The sequence below is a fragment of the Oncorhynchus keta genome, chromosome 19, assembly GCF_023373465.1.
Source record: "Oncorhynchus keta strain PuntledgeMale-10-30-2019 chromosome 19, Oket_V2, whole genome shotgun sequence".
Taxonomy (NCBI): domain Eukaryota; kingdom Metazoa; phylum Chordata; class Actinopteri; order Salmoniformes; family Salmonidae; genus Oncorhynchus; species Oncorhynchus keta.
The window spans coordinates 34,727,867-34,753,768 of NC_068439.1; the positions used below are offsets into that span (position 1 = coordinate 34,727,867).

At 44.1% G+C, this 25,902-nt stretch overlaps 1 protein-coding gene across 1 annotated transcript in view; it reads right to left on the minus strand.

Annotated features, from left to right (window-relative positions):
* Positions 1–938: 938 nt before the first annotated feature.
* The window catches only part of LOC118398112 (synaptotagmin-11-like), a 29,529-nt gene continuing 4,565 nt past the window's right edge, over positions 939–25,902 (minus strand). The window contains exons 2-5 of the mRNA XM_035793152.2: positions 13,047–13,780; positions 12,473–12,700; positions 1,731–1,851; positions 939–1,633 (exon numbers count right to left, since the gene is read on the minus strand). Coding sequence (XP_035649045.1) covers positions 1,323–1,633; positions 1,731–1,851; positions 12,473–12,700; positions 13,047–13,780 — 1,394 coding nt within the window. The 3' untranslated portion in view covers positions 939–1,322. The remainder of the gene's footprint in view (positions 1,634–1,730; positions 1,852–12,472; positions 12,701–13,046; positions 13,781–25,902) is intronic.

A 25,902-nucleotide genomic window follows, 5' to 3' on the forward strand; every position in this document is an offset into this window, starting at 1 on the left:
AAGTGCGCAAGTTAACGTTTCCAAAAAGCTAACCAAACAAAAACATCATTACTTTTATGATACGTGTTTGAGCCGTCATGTGCATTAGTAGCACAATTTCTAACTTATGTACATTCTTTTTACTTACACTTGTATGTTGACTTCTCCATATTAATGTTGGTTTTAAGTTTTGTCTGACTGTTCTTAGCGGATGTACAATCGTCGTGAATTGAATTATGGGGCATTTCAGGCCCAGAGTGAACATAGTTACTCGCAAACTCAATCAGAAACGAGGGCTGAGGGGCTTACGTTGCCGACTTCCCTTCATTGGCTAATCATTTGAACCAACGACAAAGATGGCCACGGGGGTTCCCCCAAGGGCAAAGGTGAAGGAAGGTAAGTGGAGGAGGGTGTCTTTTATGAGTTTGAAATGCAGCCCTGGTTAAGATTACCTACTGTATTCTTCCCTCCCAGGTGTGTTTTATTTTGAACTTGTTCAAGCATGCAAGTAAAGGAATGTTTATACCTATGGGTGGCGGGGGGGCTGGAGGAGGGGGGGGTCAGGGGTAGGGTTGTGATGCACTCTCTGTTGTGAACTCTGATTGGAGGCACCACAGCCCCTTCACATACCCACCCAACCGGTAGGACCACATGGATCTCACTAACAGTATTGAATGTGAAGGCTATATATTTGTGTATACATTCAAATGTGTGTGTGTGTGTGTGTGTGTGTGTGTATATATATATATATATATATATATATATATATATATATATATACACACACATTATATATATATATATATATATATATATATATATACATACACACACATTTGTATATATATATATATATACACACACACACATTTGTATATATATATATATATATATATATATATATATATATACAAATATATATATATATACAAATGTGTGTGTATATATATATATATATATATACACACAAATGTATATACGTATATATAATATATATATATATACAAAATTCAGATTTTGGTTTTGAAATCTTCAATCAAGTCTTTTGTGGTCAGTGATTCCTGAAAGTCTGGTCAGATTTCTCTCAGCCCCCGTTGTTGTCTCAATGGTTGCAGGAATTTTTCATAGAAGTGACTGGTCCAACCATACATGTCCATGCTGGGTGGGGTTCCGGTGGTCTGGTTGGGTGTCTTTACTTCAGGCAGGAAGGGTTTTATTTCATTCTTTAATTTTCTAAGAGAATAGGTTTGCAATAGTAGTGGGGGTGGTGGTTTTTCGACAGAATATCGACTCCGAGAAATTGCACGATTTTTGAAAATGTTCAGGTATTTTTCTGAGCCATCCTAATACTCGCCCAGGTTGTGCCACTTGGCAATCTGCCGGCGGGGGTTGTCGCAGACCTCTCTCCAGTGGGTGACCCCAGTGTGCATGAGGCTCTGGCCGCCGAGCACCAGGCGGCCCACCACTTCATTCTTGGTGGTACGGTCGAAGTCGACCACCAGGAACTCCACAGAGATGTCGGCCAGCAGCTCGGCGGGTACGTCGTAGATGAATGACTCGTTAAAAACGGGGTTGAGGGTGCACTTCTTCACGTGCGTCTTCTTCTTGGCAATGCGCTTGCAGCCGTAGAACACGTTCACCTTCACATAGGGGTCTGTGAGGGATGGATAGAGGGGAAAGTGGGTGAGATGTGTGTGTGTGTGTGTGTGTGTGTTTGTTTGTGTGTTTGTGTGTGTGTGCGTAGTACTTACTGCCTGATAGGCCAGTGATGTCCATCTTGGGCAGGTGTTTGGCCTTCAGCACCACCACATTGAGCCTGTGAGTGACAGGCTGGTAGGACAGAGACACCAGTAGCTCCCCACGGCTCACACACTGCAGAGAGAGCACAGGGTTAGAATGTAGATGCACACACACACAGCGGGGAGAACACAGTTAGAACACACACATAGACACATACAGTGCCATCAGAAAGTATTCACACCGCTTGACCTTTTCCACATTTTGCTGTGTTACAAAGTGGGATTAGAATGGATTTTCATATGAACTATTTACACAAAATACTCTTAATGTAAAAGTGGAAGAAAAATGTGATTTTTTTGGGGGACAAATAATGGAAAATAAAACACTAACATATCGATTAGATAAGTATTTAACCCCCTGAGTCAATACATGTTAGAATCACCATTGAATCAGCTGTGAGTCTTTCTGGGGAAGTCTCTAAGAGCTTTGCACACTTGGATTGTACAAAATTTTCCCATTCTGGTTCTTGATTATTGCTAGACAGCCATTTTCAGGTCTTGCCATAGATTTAAGCCAATTTAAGTCCAAACTTAAGAACACTCAGGAACATTCAATGACATCTTGGTAAGCAAATCCACTTTGTGTTTTAGGTAATTGTACTGCTGAAAGGTGATTTTGTCTCCCAGTATCTGTTGGAAAGCAGACTGAACCAAGTTTTCCTCTATGATTTTGCCTGTGCTTAGCTCTATTCTGTTTATTTTTACCATAAAAAACTCCCTAGTCCTTGCCGATGACAAGCATACACATAACATGATGCAGCCACCAACATGCTTGAAAATATTACTTTATTTCCTTATTGCAAACAGGATGCACATTTTGGAATATTTTTATTCTGTAGAGGCTTCCTTCTTTTCACAGTCATTTAGAGTGGAAGTCAGAGGTTTACATACTCTTTGGTTGGAGTCATTAAAACTCGTTTTTCAACCACTCCACAAATTTCTTGTTAACAAACTATAGTTTTGGCAAGTTGGTTAGGACATCTACTTTGTGCATGACACAAGTCATTTTTCCAACAATAGTTTACAGACAGATTATTTCACTTAATCACAATTCCAGTGGGTCAGAAGTTTACATACACTAAGTTGACTGTGTCTTTAAACAGCTTGGAAAATTCCAGAAAATTATGTCATGGATTTAGAAGCTTATGATAGGCTAATTGACATAATTTGAGTCAATTGGAGGTGTACTTCTGGATGCATTTCAAGGCCTACCTTCAAACTCAGTGCCTCTTTGCTTGACATCATGGGAAAATCAAAAGAAATCAGCCGACCTCAGAAAAATTGGAAGAATTGGAGACCTCCACAAGTCTGGCTCACCCTTGGGAGCAATTTCCAAACCCCTGAAGGTACCACGTTCATCTGTACAAACAATAGTATGCAAGTATAAAACACCATGGGACCACGCAGCCGTCATACTGCTCAGGAAGGAGACGTGTTCTGTCTCCTAGAGGAGAACATACTTTTGTGTGAAAAGTGCAAATCAATCCAGAACAACAGCAAAGGACCATGTGAAGATGCTGAAGGAAATAGGTACAAAAGTATCTACATCCACTGTAAAATGAGTCCTAAATCGACATAACCTGAAAGGCCACTCAGCCAGGAAGAAGCCACTGCTCCAAAACCGCCATTAAAAAAAGCCAGACTCCAGTTTGCAACTGCACATGGGGACAAAGATCACACTTTTTGGAGAAATGTCCTCTGGTTTGATGAAACAAAAACAGAACTGTTTGGCCATAATGACCATAGTTATGTTTGGAGGAAAAAGGGGGATGCTTGTAAGCCGAAGGACACCATCCCAACCGTGAAGCACGGGGGTGGCAGCATCATGTTGTGGGGGTGCTTTGCTTCAGGAGGGAGTAGTGCGCTTTACAAAATAGATGGCATTATGAGGTAGGAAAATTATGTGGATACATTGAAGCAACATCCCAAGACAGTCAGGAAGTTAAAGCTTGGTCGCAAATGGGTCTTCCAAATGGACAATAACCCCAAGCATACTTCCAATGTTGTGGTAAAATCGCTTAAGGACAACAAAGTCAAGGTATTCGAGTGGCCTTCACAAAGCCCTGACCTCAATCCCATAGAAAACTTGTGGGCAGAACTGAAAAAGCGTGTGCGAGCAAGGAGGCCTACAAACCTGACTCGGTTACACCAGCTCTGTCAGGAGGAATGGGCCAAAATTCACCCAATTTATTGTGGGAAGCTTGTGGAAGGCTACCCAAAACGTTTGACCCAAGTTAAACAATTTAAAGGCAATGCTACAAAATACTAATTGAGTGTATGTAAACTTCTGACCCACTGGGAATGTGATGAAAGAAATAAAAGCTGAAATAAACTCTACTATTATTCTAACTTTTCACATTCTCAAAATAAAGTGGTGATCCTAACTGACCAAATAATTTTTACTCTGATTAAATGTCAGGAATTGTGAAAAACTGAGTTTAAATGTATTTGGCTAAGGTGTATGTAAACTTCCAACTTCAACTGTATGTTAGTATTGTGGAGTAACTTCAATGTTGTTGATCAATCTTCAGTTATCTCCTATCACAGCCATTAAACTCTAACTGACCTTACAGATAATTGTATGTGTGGGGTACAGAGTTGGGTTAGTCATATGAACACCATTACTGCACACAGAGTGAGTCCATGCAACTAATTATGTGACTTGTTAAGCACATTTTTACTCCTGAACCTATATAGATTTGCCATAACAAAAGGGTTAAATACTTATTGAATCAGGACATTTAATTTTGTATTAATTCAACATTTCTAAAGACACAACTTCCCTTTGATGTGGTATGTGTTTAGATCAGTGACACAAAATCTCAATTGAATCCATTTTAAATTCAGGCTGGAGCACAAAATGTGGAAAAAGACAAGGGGTGTGAATACTTTCTGAAGGCACTGCACATTACACACATATATACACACACAAAGTACCCATAAAGTACACACATACACACAAAACCTGCCTTGCACAAGAATATGGCAGACAAACCTCCATAACCCACCCATCCACCTACACTTCCGGTATCCACACAATTCCTACATAATGACAGTCAAACTAATATACAGTACCAGCCAAAAGTTTGGACACACCTACTCATTCAAGGGTTTTTCTTTATTTTTAATATTTTCTACATTCTAGCATAAATGTGAAGACATAAAACATTTGAAATAACACATGGAATCATGTAGTAACAAAAAATGTGTTTAACAAATCAAAATATATATTATATTTGAGATTCTGCGCACTTTTGGCATTCTCTCAACCAGCTTCATGAGGTAGTCACCTGGAATGCATTTCATTGAACAGGTTTGCCTTAAGTTAATTTGTGGAATTTCTTTCCTTCAAATCAAATCAAAGTTTATATCTGTCACATGCACCGAATACAACAGGTGTAGGTAGACCTTACAGTGAAATGCTTACTTACAGGCTCTAACCAATAGTCTAAAAAAGGTATTCGGTGAACAATAGGTAAGTAAAGAAATAAAACAACAATAAATAGACAGGCTATATACAGTAGCGAGGCTATAAAATTAGCGAGGCTACATACAGACACCGGTTAGTCAGGCTGAGTGAGGTAGTATGTACATGTAGATATGGTTAAAGTGACTATGCCTATATGATGAACAGAGAGTAGCAAAGAGGGGTTGGCGGGTGGTGGGTGGGACACAATGCAGATAGCCCGGTTAGCCAATGTGCGGGAGCACTGGTTGGTCGGCCCAATTTAAATAGTATGTATAGTTAAAGTGACTATGCATATATGATAAACAGAGAGTAGCAGCAGCGTAAAAAAAGAGGGGTTGGGGGGCACACAATGCAAATAGTCCGGGCAGCCATTTGATTACCTGTTCAGGAGTCTTATGGCTTGGGGGAAAAAATTGTTGAGAAGCCTTTTTGTTCTAGACTTGGCACTCCGGTACCGCTTGCCATGCGGTAGTAGAGAGAACAGTCTATGACTGGGGTGGCTGGGGTCTTTGACAATTTTTAGGGCCTTCCTCTGACACAGCCTGGTGTAGAGGTCCTGGATGGCAGGCAGCTTAGTCCCAGTGATGTACTGGCCCATACGCACTACCCTCTGTAGTGCCTTGCGGTCAGAGGCCGAGCAATTGCCGTACCAGGCAGTGATGCAACCAATCAGGATGCTCTCGATGTTGCAGCTGTAGAAACCTTTGAGGATCTCAGGACCCATGCCAAATCTTTTTAGTTTCCTGAGGGGAAAAGGCTTTGTCGTGCCCTCTTCACGACTGTCTTGGTGTGTTTGGACCATTCTAGTTTGTGGTTGATGTGTGTTTGAGCCAATCAGTTGTGTTGTGAAAAGGTAGGGGTGGTATACAGAAGATAGCCCTATTTGGTAAAAGACCAAGTTCATAATACGGCAAGAACAGCTCAAATTAGCAAAGACAAACGATAGTCCATCATTGCTTGAAGATATGAAGGTCAGTCAATGTAGTAGTAAAAACCATCAAGCACTATGATGAAACTGGCTCTCATGAGGACCGCCACAGGAAAGGAAGACCCAGAGTTACCTCTGCTGCAGAGGATCATTTCATTAGAATAACTGCATCTCAGAATGCAGCCCAAATAAATGGTTCAGAGCTCAAGTAACAGACACATCTCAACATCAAGTGTTCAGAGGAGACTGTGTGAATCAGGCCTTCATGGTCAAATTGCCGCAACAACAAAAAACACTACTAAAGGACACCAATAAGAAGAAGAGACTTGCTTGGGCCAAGAAACACGAGCAATGGACATGAGTAAAATTTGAGATTTATGGTTCCAACCGACGTGTCTTTGTGAGACGCAGAGTAGTTGTACGGATGATCTCCACATGTGTGGTTCACACTGTGAAGCACAGAGGAGGAGCTGTGACTGGTGCTTTGATGGTGACACTGTCGTGATTTATTTAGAATTCAAGGCACACTTAACCAGCATGGCTACCACAGCATTCTGCAATGATACACCACATCTGGTTTGCTCTTACTGGGACAATCGTTTTGTTTTTCAAAAGGACAATGACACAACACACATCCAGGGTGTGTAAGGGTTTTTTGTCCATGAAGGAGAGTGCTGCATCACCGGACCTCAACCCAATCGATACTTTTTCGTTACTACATGATTCCATTTGTGTTCTTCCATAGTTTCGATGTCTTCACTATTATTCTACAATGTAGAAAACAGTAGAAATAAAGAAAAACCCTTGAATGAGTAGGTGTGTCCAAACTTTTGACTGGTACTGTATATAGATAGACCTGTGGCTATCCCCATCGTTCTGTTCATCTCTTAGTTTCTCTCCGTCTCACTCTTTTTAACTGCTTGCATATGTCTCGCTCTCTTTCAAAGAGCGTCAATTCCTATACTACGTCTAGGTGTCACCATGGCAACGCGCTGCGGGAGGTTAGCCCAAGGCTGAGTTTGAACTTAAAACGGAGAAATAGAGAATTACCGAGGCCGAGACGTGTGTCTGTGTGTAATGTGTGTGCGTGTAAATCTGCTACCATCTGCATACAAAGTATGACGGAAATAGATAGCCTCCTAATTGTCTCCAATACCGTGTATCGGTAGCTTTTTCATTAGTGAGCAAGACTAAATGCCACACTTCATTTAGAATCACCACTAGTGGCAGGGGAGCTCTGCTCTACAAAAAATACATAAAAATAGTCTGAAACTACTGGTCTGTACACAACCATTTGTAGTGTACAATAGTTCAGTTCCCTAACATTTTAATCTTGTTTCCTTTTTGACTATATTCTAAAGTAAATGATGCATTTCATACTTAAAGTGACCTTTTTGAGTACATAAATTAACATGCCAAAGATTCACTGCAGTGTGAGATGCAGAAATTACCCATCATGTTTGGCGTCGCTTGGTTCCCTGACATTTTAATTTAAAGTACAAGTAAATGGTGCAGTTTTTTTTCTTTCATGGATGGTTCTTGCTGCAAAGCACAGTCATAACAGCGCTAGGAGCTAATGCCGCCATATAAACCAATGTGTCATTTTGGACGGCTTGTGCTGAATGGGAGTTTTGAAGCGTTTAAGCGCTACTGTAGAATGATGGAGAATCACAATGGCCATGCTCAAAATATACATTATATGTTCTAAACGGATAATAGCTTTTATGAACCACCGCTAAGTGTGTGAGCTACTTCTGTCGTAGTGAGTGTGACGTCTTTACTGCCCCCCCAATTCAGTCATTTAAGCTTTCCCCCTCCACTTAAGTTCCCCCGCAGATTTAATGGACGTCTCCTCTGGACTTATGGTCTGGCCACAACCCTTTCCCCCCCCACAGTGCCATCTTGCTTTCTCTCCCCCCATCACTACCGGATCATCCATCAATCTCCTGTACTCACTTTTGTCTTCTTCATCTAGTCAGTGCTATTGCTCTCTTTCTCCTCTTTCACTCCATCAGCAGATACCTATGTCTCTTCTTTTTCATTTACTCAAACTAATCTCTCTCTCTCTCCTATTTATGTCTTGTTCTTTCTCTCCCTCTCTCTGGAAGATCAATTCCATCCTGTCTCTAAACCCCTTAAGGTTGCACTAAAATAGGAGGGAATTCAATTTAGATAAGATATAAGGAGGAGAGTGAGATGAGGGGGTAGACAACAAAGAGGAAGAGAAAGGAAGATGAGATGGGGGAAATGGAAATAGAGGGAGAAAGGGAGAGGAGATGGTTGAAGTATGCACTTATAAACCTCCATATGAGGGAGAGGGGTGTGAAATCGTGTGACTGCATGGAGATGAAATGTGTACAGTACCAGTCAAAATCTTGGACACACCTACTCATTCAAGGGTTTATTTATTCGTACTATTTTCTACATTGTAGAATAATAGTGAAGACATCAAAACTATAAAATAAAACATGGAATCATGCAGTAACCAAAAAAAGTGTTTTATATTTGACATGATTTAAAATAGACACCCTTTGCCTTGATGGCAGCTTTGCACTCTTGGCATTCTCTCAACCAGCTTCACCTGGAATGCTTTTCTTGAAGGAGTTCCCACATATGCTGAGCTGGCTGCTTTTCCTTCACTCTGCGGTCCAACTCATCACAAACCATCTCAATTGGGTTGAGGTTGGGTGATTGTCGAGGCCATGTCACCTGATGCAGCACTCCATCACTCTCCTTCTCAGCCAAATAGCCCTTACACAGCCTGGAGGTGTGTTGGGTCTCATTGCCATGCTAAAAAACAAATGCTAGTGGGACTAAGTGCAAACCAGATGGGATGGCGTATCGGTGCAGAATGCTGTGGTAGCCATGCTGGTTAAGTGTGCCTTGAATTTTAAATAAATTACAGACTGTGTCACCAGCAAAGCACCATCACAGCTCCTCCTCCATGCTTCACAGTGCGAACCACACATGCGAAGATCATCCGTTCGGTGGTCTGGGGAAATGCATCATCTAGTGAAGTTAGGAGGCTGCAGAATGCACAGAATAAAGCAGCAAGGATTGTTTTAAGGCGGAGATATGGTTCTTCTGTTGCAGTCATGGGTTGTTTTAAGGTGGAGATATGGTTCTTCTGTTGCAGTCATGGGTTGTTTTAAGGTGGAGATATGGTTCTTCTGTTGCAGTCATGGGTTGTTTTAAGGTGGAGATATGGTTCTTCTGTTGCAGTCATGGGTTGTTTTAAGGTGGAGATATGGTTCTTCTGTTGCAGTCATGCACAGTGTTCTTGGTTGGTCATCCATCGACAAGATAATTGAAAAAAACATGCTTATTTTATTTTATAATATACATCATTTAAAACGGCCAAGTTCTATTCACAATGGTATTCAGTTGGTAAGAGACAGACATTCCCTAAATACTAGTAATAGATTGTCCATCATCTATGCGTTATCCAGACAGAAAAAATAAATGGGAAAAAGAACATTTTGATTTAGAGCAATAAAGAAATGGAATAAATTAACTGAGCAAACTAGAAACCTTTCTAAATATATACGTTTAAACATTATTTTAAAACAATTTAAATATAGTATATAGAAATGTTGTGGGACTATAGTAGATGAAGAATCAATATATTTTTTTAGATTGAGTATTTATTGGGTCATTATGCTAGTGTATTATGTATGTTTGTAATAGTGTGTTATATGTGAAAGTGTGTTTGTATTATAAATTGTATTTTACTGTTAAGGACTCTTGGAAGATTAGTCCAAATGGGGACTAAAAGAGATCCTAATAAAATCAAATAAAATCACATACTCTGCATCTCACAAAAACACGGCGGTTGGAGCCAAAAATATCAAATTTGGACTCATCAGACCAAAGGACTGATTTCCACCATTCTAATGTCCATTGCTAGTGTTTCTTGGCCCAAGCAAGTCTCTTCTTCTTATTTGTGTCCTTTAGTAGTGGTTTCTTTGCAGCAATTCGACCATGAAGGCCTGATTCACGCAGTCTCCTCTAAACAATTGATGTTAAGATGTGTCTGTTACTTGAACTCTGAACCATTTATTTGGGCCGAATATCTGAGGCTGGTAACTCTAATGAACTTATCCTCTGCAGCAGAGGTAACTCTGGGTCTTCCTTTCCTGTGGCGGTCCTCATGAGAGCCAGTTTCATCATAATTGCTTGATGGTTTTTGCGGCTGCACTTGAAGAAACGTTCCAAGTTTGTGCCATTTTCTGGATTGACTGACCTTAATTTTTTAAAGTAATGCTTATTTGAGCTTTTCTTGCCATAATATGGACTTGGTATTTTACTAAATAGGGCTATCTGCTGTATACCACCTCAACCTTGTCACAACACATCTAACTGACTCAAACGCATTAATAAAGAAATTCCACAAATAAACTCTTAACAAGGCACACCTGTTAATTGAAATGCATTCCAGGTGAAAACCTCATTAAGCTGGTTGATGGTTGAGGGAATGCCAAGAGTGTGCAAAGCTGTCATCAAGGCAAAGGGTGGCTACTTTGAAGAATCTCAAATATAAAATATATTTTGTTTAACGCTTTTTTTGGTTACTACATGATTTCCTGTGTTATTTCATAGTTTTGATTGCTTCACTATTGTTGTACAATGTAGAAAATAGTACAAATAATGGAGAAAGATATTATGCATGTGTGTATACATCTGCACTGTCTCACTTGACAGGCTTACAGTGGCACTGGGAATGATACTTATGCCTGTAATGTGTTTACACGCGTGTGTGCATGACTGTGTGAGTGCATGTGCGTGTCTGCTGTCTTCGAAGAGTAGCTGTGTGTACTGCATGAGTTCTAGAGATGATATGAATATGTTTTAACGTCTCTGTGGGAACATAATGGTGTGTAGCTTATTTACAGTCTGTCCTAACAGCCATATGGTCTAATCAGTGCAGACTTTGTACCGGGTCTCTCTCTGTGTGTGAGTCTGGCTGTGTGCAGTATGCATTCAGTGCAGGTTTCTTTATATTTATCATTTTATCAGTGCAGATTGTGTTGGGCAGAGGTCTTTCTCATATAGTGCAGGCCTCTTTCTCTCTGTCTCTCCCTCCTTCTCTCTAAGTGTGTGTTATGGATGGGGCCCTTTCTTGTCAATTGGAGTAGCCCACCCCACTCTATTTCTCTTTCCATCACCCTCTCTCTCTCCACCCCCCCCCCTCTCTCTCCTCTTTCTATACCACCCCTCTGCTCTCTCACACCCCTCCCTTCCTCTGTCTGTCCGCCCCCCCCCCCTCCTCTCTTCTGTCTTTCTGCTCCCCCACCCCCCACTCTCCCTCCCTCTGCCTTATATGGATCATGTTTAATGATGTGGGGAAGAGGCTTTTGTTCCGGTGCTGACCATGATGGATGTCTTCCTACAGTCAGAAATAACACCAGTCTCTCTCCACTTTTATGGGCCTAATGGGCCTCCAATCAATACACACACACAAAGAGACCAGCCTCCCAGATATGTTTCAGCTGCACGTGTGTGTGTGTGTGGAGTGTTTGGGAGTGCATGCGTATGTGATAATGATTAAATGAGAGAAAGATTGGTTGTTTGCAATAATACATATGCAATAGCCAAAAAGCAAACAAGCCAGGTTTGGTTATTATATTATTTACACCATTTCATATTTCAATCTGTAGACATTTATTTAGCAAATGTATCACCCTTCTGCTAACCCTGTGCTAGAAGCCAGCTATGATTAGTCAGTCTCTTCTCTCTCTCCATCTTTCTTTCTCTCTCTCCCCTCGCTCTCCTTATCCCTCCCCCTTCATCTCTAGTGTTGCTGGCCATAAAAGCCCAGTAACTGCTCATCCTATCCATCCTAACCTCCTCTCTCTCCTTCCTCCCATTCCCCCTTTCTCCATCCTCACCTTTCCAACTCCTCCCTCTATCCTCAAATTCTGTCTACTCATCTCTCTATGAATTTCTATCTTTTACCACACCAATTCCCTCCCTCCCTTTCATCCTCTTTCCCATTCTCTTCATCGGTCCTTCATTCTAGAGTACATTTCATCATCTATCCTCCATCCCTCACCTTTATTCCTCTGAAATGTATTTTTAATCAAAAATAAAAATCCTCCTCCATCACCCAGTTTCCCCTCTCTCCCTCCTTTTCTCAATTCCTCATTCCCTTCTCTAACTAGGATGGGTCTATTGTCAGGCCATTACTGTAAAAGAGAAGGAATGTGTTGTTAATAACCTACCTAAATAAAGGTAATAAATCAAGGTAATGCCTTCTCTCTTCCCTCCCTCCATCCACCCCTCCTCCCCATCCCTCACCTGGATGTGTCTCTTGCTGATCTGTTGGGTGATGTGGACTCGTCCCGTGCTGGGGTCCACCCCTGCCAGGGGTACCGCCGCCTCCCCGATGACATCATCACGGGCAAAGCGGTCAAAGCTAAGCACCAGGAAGTGCAGCGTGAGGTCAGGCAGTGTGCTGTAGGCCACGCCGTAGAACGTAAACGTCTCGTCAAATACTGGCGCCAGGGTCTTCCTCAGAACGCGGGTCTGCAGAGCAATCGCTTTTATTTCAGTCTGGTTGCTATTGTGACAGTAGCACTTAAACAGTTACAGTGACACTAACACTATCTTTTACAATAACAAATAACAGGGATAATGCAGGGCTCTTCAAACTTTTCTTGCCTCATGTTTGCAATAATAAAAGCATATGGCGTCATCTTATTTTGATCTAAATCTGTAATAATGATAATTCACATAATTCAATAATAACAGTATTAGCCTAATTGGGACTGCAACCCTGAATACCTAAACCCTCAACAAAGCAAATCAAAGAAAACAGTGGAAAGGAACAACCTTGTAGGTAGGAAGAAACCTCCAGAGGAACCAGACTCACCTTGACCCGGTGCTTCTTTTCTGGCAATATGGTCATCTTCACGTAGGGGTCCGAGCTACCCGCCTGCTCGTCCACGGCGGGAAGACCATGGGCGCCAACAATGGTCACCACCAGCGCCTTCTTGGGGAAGTTGTAGTCCACCACCAGGCTGAGGGTACCTAGGGCAGCGGGCGGCATGGTGTTGCCCTCTCCCTGACACGGGGTAAAGGGCGAGGCTGTCTTGCTGGCGTCACAGCTACTGCTGCTGCTGTTACCCCTGGAGCTGCTCTCCAGGCAGCAGTAGTCGGAGCGGATGGGCAGCGCCTTCTCTAACCTAGGCTGTCCAGCAGGGGGCAGTAGGTGGCTCATCTGCAGGTTGGTGGAGCTGTTGAGCAGGCCCGTTTCTGGGTCGACGTCCACCAGCATCACCCTTCCTCCTCCCCCTCTTCCTCGCTCACCATTACGACCCCACTCGACACCGGATCCGCTGCCATTTCGCGAGGAGTCCGGGCGTCGACCCACACGGACTATCTTCTTGTTACTAAGTGTCTCCGGGTAGATGCTGATTCCCTTGAGCATGTGGATGAACTTGTAGGGCGGATCCACGGCCTGGTCGCAGGGACCTGATTGGAGCTTGTAGCTGCCCGTCATCTGACGGTAGCGACGCTGGCAGCAGGTCCAGAGGAAGACGGCCACCGTGACTGAGACCACCAGGACCCCGGCGCCCAGGAAGCCCGCCAGCACCGGGGACACGTCTGAGAAGGGTGGCGGAAGAGAAAGAGGGACAGAACAGAGAAAGGTTATTCATTTGATCTTATCATTTCCTTTCCATCGTTATAAACCCCATTTCTTCAACACTGATGGGTTGAAAGCCTTATTAAACAGGAAGATCTGAACTTTTTTAAACTGCCTAAAACAAACAAATGAAGAACGCGTGAGATATGACACACAAGGTAGGATAACATCAAAAAGCATCACTCTCTGCCTAAAGTGAGAACATGAAAGGCTGTCAAAAAGATGTGCTAAAAAGCAGGAAAAAGAGGTTCAAAACACAAATAAACCTTAAATGGATGAAATTGATAAATGTGGTAGGATCAAAGGATTTCAGTTTGTCCCTGTTCATGTTTCTTGGGGCCTTGTCAGATGAGGAAGTTGAAGTTGCTGTAATCCTACTGCAACGACTTATAATATGTTTTACACCATGTTTACACAGCGCATTTTGGAAAACACACAACACCACTGACCTCAATTTGGACTGCGAGCGGTACCGGAGCGCCAAGTCTAGGTCCAAGAGGATTCTAAACAGTTTCTACCCCCAAGCCATAAGACTCCTGAACATCTAATCAAATTGCAACCCAGACTATTTGCAATGCCCCCCCCGATTAAACCACTGCTACTCTCTGTTGTTATTATCTATGAATAGTCACTTTAATAACTCTACCTACATGTACTCAACTAACTGTATATAGTCCTCAACCCCTGTATATAATCTCGCTATTGTTATTTTACTGCTGCTCTTGAATTACTTTTATTTCTTATTTGTATTTTTTTTTAAACTGCATTGTTGGTTAGGGGCTCGTAAGTGAGCATTTCACTGTAAGGTCTACCTACACCTGTTGTAATCGGCGCATGTGACTCATAAAATTGGATTTGATTTCTCTCTAAAACCCCACTTTGTAAGTTACCTATTAGAATGCGACAATAATTTGTGTCGTTCTGGCTTGGACAAGGCTTATAGTTGCTTTAATACGGACTCGTTCTCTGAGGCCTCTTCACCAGCCCTGTAGTCTCACACACACACATACACACCGTAATTAGTGTTGTAATGAGTCCAAATACTAACCTGTGACAGCTCTACCTTGTTATAACTGAACTTCAGTAAAGGCTGCAATGTCAAAAGTCTTTTTTTAAACAAGCCTATAATAGTTTTTGACAGGCTTGCCTTAGAACTATCATTGGCCTAAACTTTTAACAGCAATTTAGCCTGCACATATGGGTACCCTTATGCCCAGGTAAGTGCTATCAGTCATCTACTGATGGTGTAGGTAGATTAAGGTTTGGTGATGCTGGTCACATTTTCTCAGGAACTGATTGACAGAGGCACAATGTCTATCTTTGAGTAAAGCAGTGGGTTCTCAGTCTTGTTGCTAATGTTTAAACTATCTCTGTAATGTTACTTTTGTTTACTACATTACTATGCATGTTGACTACCATGAAAATGTGGTTTCCTTCGCCCTCTCCTTCAATTTAAACCATTTTATTCAAATGAAGCCATTTTCCCCAATAACATTCTGTCTTTCCTTCACTGTCCTCTCCCTCTCTATCTTGTCTCATTTGGGTGGCCCTGGCAACAGCGGGGGCCCCTCTCCCGTCGAGCTGGTCGGTCTGAGCTGTTTGGAATTCTGAGTTCACCCCGGAGCGGATGAGAAGAGGATGTGCGTTCCACCGTCTCCACACATAATCAGACTCCAGAAGCCATCGAGAGAGTTGGTGGGGGGGGTTTACTCACACACTGGCACACACACACACACTAAGAAACACGGAGCCTGGTATACAGTGTGAGAGTGTTTTCCAGTTAATGGACACCCGTTATTGTCATGTACGGTAATGTGGTGAGGGATGGAAGCCTCTGGAAAAGCGTGTCTGTGTGTGTGTGTGTGGTCAGGGGTGTGAAGAGTGTAGTATTCAGCACGCGTCATGCGGTATTGCTCCATCAGGGGCGGGACAGGGACCCGGGGCGTATGTAAGGTTCTGCATACAAATCATCAGTGCACACTATAGAGCAGGGACCTCCAGCACTACTGAGTCTGCAGGCTATCACTCCAGTCCTGCAATAACACACCTGATTTAGCCAATCATTGTCCAGACTGTAGAGATCATGAATGTGTGGATTGCGTGTGCGTTGCATGCTTGTGTGCGGTTGAAAGACACTGCTGTACGGCTGCACTGATCACAGCTATAATGAGGCCTCAAGAGCCTCATTATTTCTCCTTTTCTCCTGCGAGTTCTATGTAAAACAACTCAGCAGCAAGGAAAACTGGGAGGTGAACTACACTATACACACTTAGCATAAAGAATGTTCATGCACTTACAGTAAAAACACTCACATACTGCATTCACAAAAAGCCACCGATGCAAATGCATAAACAACTAAATAAATAAAAGCCCTGAATTATGCATGCCGTTGTCATGGGAATTGTCATGGAAGTTCAATTCGTTTTTTTGTGTAAACGCACCAATTTGCTCACTAATAGGTTTAAAGGGACTATATTACAGTGTAGTCTACGGAATACATAGTTGTTTGTGACTGTTCACTTGTTTACTGTAAAGGCAATCATGTTATATGGTAAAAGCCATTCTGACTTCTGTATGGAGTCAAGTCAGCCTCTAGAATGAGTCATTCTCTATATCTCACTGACCTCTCCTTGGGTCTATGAATGAATACAGATACTGATGAATACAGATGAATGTCAATGTCTCATTCAACATGATGTGTCTTCCTAACAATGGTATCAACACACTTGGAAATTCAAGTGAAGTGCAGCTCATATTTATGCGTTTCACATGGGGATGTCTGCCAACTGAAGAGATTCCTCCCACCAGAGTTGTGTTCAATAGGACACACGGAAAACGAAAGTCTGTGTTCATGTTGGGCAAGTTCTGGCAGCATCTCTCAGTTTCAAAATGTTTCAGGACGTTTTCTCCCTACTGAACACGACCCATGTGTCATGTAAAAGGCTGCGGGATAGGCCTGAAACTGAAACAAGAAGCCACACCCACCAATGGACATCCTAATGATTTCACTTCCGGCGCCGACAGAGATGTCCGCCTCGCTTCTCGTTCCTAGGAAACTATGCAGTATTTTGTTTTTTTACCGTGTTATTTCTTACATTGGTACCCCAGGTAATCTTAGGTTTCATTACATACAGTCGGGAGGACCTACTGAATATAAGAGCAACATCAACGCACCATCATTACGACCAGGAATATGACTCTACCGAAGCGGATCTTGTGTTTTGCCTTCCAGCCAGGACAATGGATCGGATCCCAGCTGACGAACCAAAACAACGTCGCTGTAAAAGGGGCATATGAAGCGGTCTTCTGGTCAGGCTCCGGAGATGGCCCTGAACAAACTTTATTTGACTCTATGTAAACTGGAAACCACATATCATGAGGCTGCATTCATTGTAGCTGGGGATTTTAACAAGGCTAACCTGGATCATTGTTATTCTAACTTCCGTGACTCATATAAGGCCCTCCCCCGTCCTCCTTTCAGAATAGCTGACCACGACTCCATTTTGTTGCTTCCAGCCTATAGACAGAAACTAAAACAAGAAGCTCCCGCGCTCAGGTCTGTTCAATGCTGGTCTGACCAATCTGATTCCACTCGTCAAGACTGCTTCGATCACGTGGATTGGGATATGTTCTGGATTAGGATATGTTCCGCATTGCGTCCAACAACAACATTGACAAATACGCTGATTCGGTGAGCGAGTTCATTAGAAAGTGCATTGGCAATGTCGTACCCATAGCAACTATTAAAACATTCCCAAACCAGAAACCGTGGATTGATGGCAGCGTTCGCGCAAAACTGAAAGCGTGAACCACTGCTTTTAACCAGGGCAAGGTGACCGGAAACATGACCGAATACAAACAGTGTAGCTTTTCCCTCCGCAAGGCAATCAAACAAGCTAAGCGTCAGTATAGAGACAAAGTAGAGTCGCAATTCAACAGCTCAGACACAAGAGGTATGTGGCAGGGTCTACAGTCAATCACGGATTATAAAAAGAGAACCAGCCCCATTGCTGACCAGGATGTCTTGCACCCAGACAGACTAAATAACTTCTTTGCCCGCTTTGAGGACAATACAGTGCCACTGACACGGCCCGCTACCAAAACCTGCGGTCTCTCCTTCTCTGCAACCGACGTGAGTAAAACATTTAAACGTGTTAACCCTCGCAAGGCTGCAGGCCCAGAAGGCATCCCCAGCCGCGTCCTCAGAGCATGCGCAGACCAGCTTGCTGGTGTGTTTACGGACATATTCAATCAATCCTTATCCCAGTCTGCTGTTCCCACATGCTTCAAGAGGGCCACCATTGTTCCTGTTCCAAAGAAAGCTAAGGTAACTGAGCTAAACGACTACCGACCCGTAGCACTCACTTCCGTCATCATGAAGTGCTTTGAGAGACTAGTCAAGGACCATATCACCTCCACCCTACCTGACACCCTAGACCCACTCCAATTTGCTTACCGCCCCAATAGGTCCACAGACGATGCAATCGCAACCACACTGCCCTAACCCATCTGGACAAGAGGAATACCTATGTGAGAATGCTGTACATTGACTACAGCTCAGGATTTAACAACATAGTACCCTCCAAACTCGTCATCAAGCTCGAGACCCTGGGTCTCGACCCCGCCCTGTGCAACTGGGTACTGGACTTCCTGACGGGCCGCCCCTAGGTGGTGAGGGTAGGTAACAACATCTCCACCCCGCTGATCCTCAACACTGGGGCTCCACAAGGGTGCGTTCTGAGCCCTCTCCTGTACTCCCTGTTCACCCACGACTGGATGGCCATGCACGCCTCCAACTCAATCATCAAGTTTGCGGACAACACTACAGTGGTAGGCTTGATTACCAACAACAACGAGACGGCCTACAGGGAGGAGGTGAGGGCCCTCAGAGTGTGGTGTCAGGAAAATAACCTCACACTCAACGTCAACAAAACTAAGGAGATGATTGTGGACTTCAGGAAACAGCAGAGGGAACACCCCCCTATCCACATCGATGGAACAGTAGTGGAGAGGGTAGCAAGTTTTAAGTTCCTCGGCATACACATCACAGACAAACTGAATTGGTCCACCCACACAGACAGCGTTGTGAAGAAGGCGCAGCAGCAAACAAACTTATACAGATGCACAATGGAGAGCATCCTGTTGGGCTGTATCGCCGCCTGGTACGGCAACTGCTCCGCCCACAACCGTAAGGCTCTCCAGAGGGTAGTGAGGTCTGCACAACGCATCACCGGGGGCCAATTACCTGCCCTTCAGGACACCTACACCACCCGATGTCACAGGAAGACCATAAAGATCATCAAGGACAACAACCACTCGAGCCACTGCCTGTTCACCCCGCTATCATCCAGAAGGCAGGCGAGGTCAGTACAGGTGCATCATAGCAGGGACCGAGAGACTGAAAAACAGTTTCTATCTCAAGGCCATCAGACTGTTAAACAGCCACCACTAACATTGAGTGGCTGCTGCCAACATACTGACTCAACTCCAGCCACTTTAATAATGGGAATTGATTGTATCACTAGCCACTTTAAACATTGCCACTTAATATAATGTTTACATACCCTACATTACTCATCTCATATGTATATACTGTACTCTATACCATCTTGCCATCTTTATGTAATACATGTATCACTAGCCACTTTAAACTATGCCACTTTTATGTTTACATACCCTACATTACTCATCCCATATGTATATACTGTACTCGATGCCATCTACTGCATCTTGCCTATGCCGTTCTGTACCATCACTCAGTCATATATCTTTATGTACATATTCTTATCCCTTTACACTTGTGTGCATAAGGTAGTAGTTGTGGAATTGTTAGGTTAGATTACTCGTTGGTTATTACTGCATTGTCGGAACTAGAAGAACAAGCATTAACATCTGCTAACCATTTGTATGTGACAAATAAAATTGGATTTGATTTGATTCAGATTCACAACTGCAGTCTGCCAAGCCACCTTCTTTGGTTACAATCTGTGACTGGGGCCCAAAATCAACCTCAGTGGTCAGGAACAACTACACATAGTCACATTTGCTTAAGGTTACCTAACTCTGTTATAAAGCAAAGATGACAGAGGCCCCAGCTATCGACTACAATAATTCTGCGAGAGATTTTCTCTTGGAAGAAAATGATAGTAAAGGAAGAGAACTTAAAATTGTACTATCAAAAACCAACAGGTTTCAGCATAGCTGTCACGTTCTGTCCATCGTTCGTATGTGTTTTCCTTGTTTTAGTGTTGGTCAGGACGTGAGCTGGGTGGGTATTCTATGTTGTCTGTCTGGTTTGTCTATTTCTATGTTTGGCCTGATATGGTTCTCAATCAGAGGCAGGTGTTAGTCATTGTCTCTGATTGGGAACCATATTTAGGTAGCCTGTTTTGTGTTGGGTTTTGTGGGTGATTGTTCCTGTCTCTGTGTTTGCACCAGATAGGACTGTTTAGGTTTTCACTTTTCTTGTTTTGTATAGTCTGTTCATGTATAGTCGTCTTTATTAAAAACATGAATAACCACCACGCTGCATTTTGGTCCGCCTCACTTTCACCAGAGGAAAACCCTTACAATAGCAGCCTTCATTAGCCGTCATGCACCTTGGCTGAAATTAGTAGCCTGGTAAAACCAGACTGAACACAGCTCTTACAGCTCTCTTGAGTGCATCATTCAGTCTGGTTTGACCAGGCTAGAACTGGACTGGATGACCCCAGATGCTTGAAGCTGCAGGCGGCCACACCCCGGGCCACCAGTAAGCTGCATGTGCAGGGATTTAGCTTTAGTTTCAGCGGCCAATATTCGTATCCAGCAGTGAAGTCAGCTGGAGGGGCTTAGCAACAGTGCTGGAGGCAAGAATTGGGTCAGGGTTAGCAGGCACTTGTCCAGTTGTCACAGACAGGAGGATTTTAACAGCTTGACAAGCCAGACAGAAAAACTAAAATGGCCATGAAATGAAGGTGGCAAACACGGTTACTTGAGGATAAGAATCGGGGTAGAATTCAAAGGTAACAGGAAGAGAGAGGGAAATGGGCAGGAGAGAAAGGGGAGAAGAAATGGTGAATGAAAGAGAGAGAGTCAGGAAATGCGGTATGAATGAGTGGTGACTTTGGCTGCTAACGGAGAGACAACCAGTGAGACAAAGGATCCATAGCTAGGGCCCAGACGGAGAGTCGAGAGCAAGCGTGCCAGACAAACAGACTTTTGGGACATTTCTGAAGAGTGACAGTCACTTCCATGCCGGCCTTGGGAATTCAGAACAGCAGACACTTGTCTGCGTACCGCAGGGCATACCTCACGGCTAAACCATTTAGTCATTTTATCGTCAATAAAATCAGTTACTGGCATCTTGTCCTGCTTTCCCTTTCCTCTTTCTTCTTTTCTTCCCAGAGGCAATGTTTTACCTTTTCCCACACTCTATTTCTTAATCTCTCTCTTCCTCTCATCCACTCACTGTATCTCCATAGTGTCTACAGTAGCTGCCCACACCCACTCACTCCCCCTCTAGACAAAGACTCGACCACCCCCCCAACATTATTGATCATTGTGACCCCAGTGGGGCATTTTTTGGAGAGTCTTTAAAGCACAGCTGTGAAGCTCCCGTTGCCTAGACACATCCCCTGAGAGACAGACACAGAGAGAGAGACACAGACCAAAATGGTCAAGGTCTAAATGAAATAAAACCTTGAGTGAGTTCACATCTCGATAGCAATACTGAAGGCGACATCCAGGATTTCAAAAGGAACAAAATGCGTGAAAGGACAAGTGTGTGTACACGTGTCTGTGCATACGCAGGAGGCGTCCATTATTAATAGACTGCTGTAAATTGTTAATCACGAGCAATGATTCTATTGTCTGATTCATACGCGAGGAGGCGAGCAGGGAAGTGTGGGACTGTGGAGGAATACGGTAAGTGTCACGTCCTGACCTTAGTTCCTTTTTTATGTCTCTATTTTAGTTTGGTCAGGGCGTGAGTTGGGGTGGGCATTCTATGTTTTGTGTTCTATATTTTCCATTTCTATGTGTTTGGCCTGGTATGGTTCCCAATCAGAGGCAGCTGGCAATCGTTGTCTCTGATTAAGAACCATACTTAGGCAGCCTGTTTTTCCCACTTGAGTTGTGGGTAGTTGTTATCTGTCTCTGTGTCTCTACCAGACAGGACTGTTTCGGTTATGCTTTTGTTTACTTTGTGTTTCAGTGTTCAGTTCTCGAATAAATCTAACATGGACACTTACCATGCTGCATCTTGGTCCTCTCCTTCCAACAGCCGTTACAGAACTACCCACCAAAAAAGGACCAAGCAGCGTGGTCACCAGGAGCTGCGTGGAATGGACTCATGGACATGGGAGGACATTCTGGACGGGAAGGGTTCCTACACATGTGAGGAGATCCTGGCTGGAAGGGATCGCCTCCCATGGGAACAGGTGGAGGCAGCCAGGAGAGCGGAGGTAGCAGGTAAAGGGAGCCAGCGCTTTGAGGGAACACGGCTAGCAAGGAAGCCGGAGAGGCAGCCCCAAAAATGTGTTGGGGGGGGGGACACGGGGAGTGTGGCTAAGTCAGGTAGGAGACCTGAGCCAAATCCCTGTGCTTACCGTGGTGAGAGGTTGACCGGGCAGGCACCGTGTTGTGTCGTAAGGCGCACGGTGTCCCCAGTGCGCAGGCATAGCCCGGTGCGCTACATCGCAGCTCCTCGTATCGGCCGGGCTAGAGTGGGCATCGAGCCAGGAGCTATGAAGCCGGCTCAGCGCATCTGGTCTCCAGTGCGTCTCCTCGGCCCGGGGTATATGCCACCAGCCCTACGCACGGTGTCCCCGGTTCACCAGCACAGCCCAGTGCGGTCTGTTCCACCCTGCCGCACATGCCGGGCTTCGGGGAGTATCCAGCCAGGACAGGTTGTGCAGGCTCGGTGCTCCAGACCTCCAGTGTGCCTCCACGGTCTGGTCCATCCGGTGCCTCCTCCACGCACCAGGCTGTCTCTCTCCTGTCCAGCGCTTCCAGCCTCCCTCCTGTCCTGTGGAACGGTCATTAAGACACTAACAGCTTACAGACAGTAGGCAATTAAGGTCACAGTTATGAAAGCTTAGGACACTAAAAGAGGCCTTTCTACTGACTCTGAAAAACACCAAAAGAAAGATGCCCAGGGTCCCTGCTCATCTGTGTGAACGTGCCTTAGGCATGCTGCAAAGAGTCATAAGGACTGCAGATGTGGCCAGGGTAATAAATTGCAATGTACGTACTGTGAGACGCCTAAGATAGCGTTACAGGGAGACAGGATGGACAGCTGATTGTCCTCGCAATGGCAGACCACGTGTAACAACACCTGCACAGGATCGGTACAGCCGAACATCACACCTACGAGACAGGTACAGGATGGCAACAACAACTGCCCGAGTTACACCAGGAATGCAAAATCCCTCCATCAGTGCTCAGACTGTCCGCAAGAGGCTGAGAGAGGCTGGACTGAGGGCTTGTAGGCCTGTTGTAAGGCAGGTCCTCACCAGACATCACAGGCAACAACGTCGCCTATGGGCACAAACCCACCGTCGCTGGACCAGACAGGACTGGCAAAAAGTGCTCTTCACTGAGAAGTCACAGTTTTGTCTCACCAAGGGTGATGCTCAGATTTGCGTTTACCGTCGAAAGAATGAGCGTTACACCGAGGCCTGTACTATGAAGCGGGATTGATTTGGAGGTGGAGGGTCCGTCATGGTCTGAGGCGGTGTGTCACAGCATCATCGGACTAAGCTTGTTGTCATTGCAGGCAATCTCAACACTGTGCATTACAGTGGTATCCTTCCTGCAGGCTCATCCTGACATGACCCTCCAGCATGACAATGCCACCAGCTATACTGCTCGTTCTGTGTGTGATTTCCTGTAAGACAGGAATGTCCGTGTTCTGCCATGGCCAGCGAAGAGCCCGGATCTCAATCCCATTGAGCACATCAGGGACCTGTTGGATCGGAGGGTGAGGGCTAGGGCCATTCCCCCCAGAAATGTCTGGGAACTTGCAGGTGCCTTGGTGGAAGAGTGGGATAACATCTCACAGCAATAACTACAAATCTGGTGCAGTCCATAAGGAGAAGATGCACTGCAGTACTTAATGCAGCTGGTGGCCACACCAAATACTGACTGTTACATTTGATTTTGACCCCCCTTTGTTCAGGGACACATTATTCCATTTCTGTTAGTTACATGTCTGTGGAATTTATTCAGTTCATATCTCAGTTGTTGAATCTTGTTATGTTCATACAAATATTTACACATGTTTAGTTTGCTGAAAATAAATGCTGTTGAAAGTGAGAGGACGTTTATTTTTTTGCTGAGTTTACTTTATGAATGCATTGTCACAAATCAACGTGCAGTTTCTAGCGAACTAGCCTGCTAATATTAGCTTTACCAGCCTGCTAACATTACCTTAGCACTGAATCAGTCAGCCATTTTAAAATTGCAGTCATTTAGCGGACGCTCTTATCCAGAGCGACTTACAGAAGCAATTAGGGTTAAGTGCTTTGCTCAAGGGCAGATGGTCCAATTTTTCACCTAGTTGGCTCAGGGATTTGAACCAACGCTCTTAACCGCTAGGCTACCTGCAAAATAGATAGCACGCAAGCACTAAGCTATCTGGATTCTGAGGTGGGAAAAGTTACAAAACTCCCGTAGCCTACTTAACAGAGAACATCCCAAAAGTTGACAAAACAAAAAGGAGAACAGACGAGGTACTACACCATTAGTGCAAGCAGGTATGATTTTCGCTTTCATTGAGCCCACAGCAATAAAGCACGAGAGCCTGCCATGCTAAAGTGTTTCCACTAGATAACACAGCCACAAAGACTGTGACGAGCATGAGGTGTGGCTAACGTTAGCCAGCTTGAGCAAACTAGCTTAAACTCTGAAGCACAAAGTAGATCCTCCATATGACGTTGAGGGGACTTTCGAAGTTATCCGGAAATAAGTCAATAAATATGAAACAACTAGGGTTGCTAAATTCCTGGAACTTTCAACAAATTCCCTTGTTTTCCAGAAATTGTGGTTGCAGGATTCCAGGATTTTCTGCTTATTCTCTCCTGATTCCAGAAATCTCCAACCGGGATTTCGGGAAAACCAGGGAATTTATTGAAAGTTCCCCGAATTTTGCAACCCTAGTAATAACCACCCCAAAAATTACCATGTTTGTACTTATAGGTAACCAGGTAGTGACTAAAACTAAGTTACTAAGTCTTTGACCACACTGTGTTGTTACATTGTTGAGTAAAAACTAATGTTTCCTACCCGTCCCGCTCAGGAGTGACCGCTAACTTCCTGAAAGGTGACGTCAAGGTGCATGGAAACATTACATTCTGAAGTACCTCCATTACACAGAGTCATGTGTCTCGAGAATTTTTCAAATAACCCAAACACTCATATAAACATTCTTGTAAGCAATCTCTTTTCCCTCTTACACGTACAACATATATCACACAGTAAGACATTAACAAAGACAAAACATCTGTAAACATCCATCTCCCCTACTGCCATCAACACGCCAAGGTAAATCACTGCTGCTCAGCTTCACAGGACTAAGCTAAAAGACTATCTAAACCACCTTTCACAAAACGTTAGCTTCCTCGGTGTGTGTTTCTTCATCCTGAAATCTCAGTGAACAAGAGTAATACAGACAGACATCTTGTCCCGAGGTGGATTGTGCTGTATTTCACCACTGTGTGAGAAAGGAGCTTGTCACTCTGACACCAGTCACTATGGCATTAAATCACAAGCGCTGTTCCGGCTAGGCCGGACACACTGCATAGAGAAGGTACAGAGAGAGATGGAGGGAGGGAGGGGAAGAGAGGTGAGGAGGGTAGGACTGTGTGTCACTGTCAGCTCACCCCTTCATCCAGGCTAGTCTTCCTCAGTGAGACATGTACCCCCAAAGAGACAAAGAAAGGCAATAACATAAGGGTACTGTGCTCCCGAGTGGCGCAGCAGTCTAACATGCTGACCACACCGCTCGCAACTTTACACATACGTGCTAGTCAATCATTGCACCCGCTCGCCTCAGTGAGCGTCTGCGTGGCCAGGTGCCAAAATAGAAATAGGTTCTATTTGT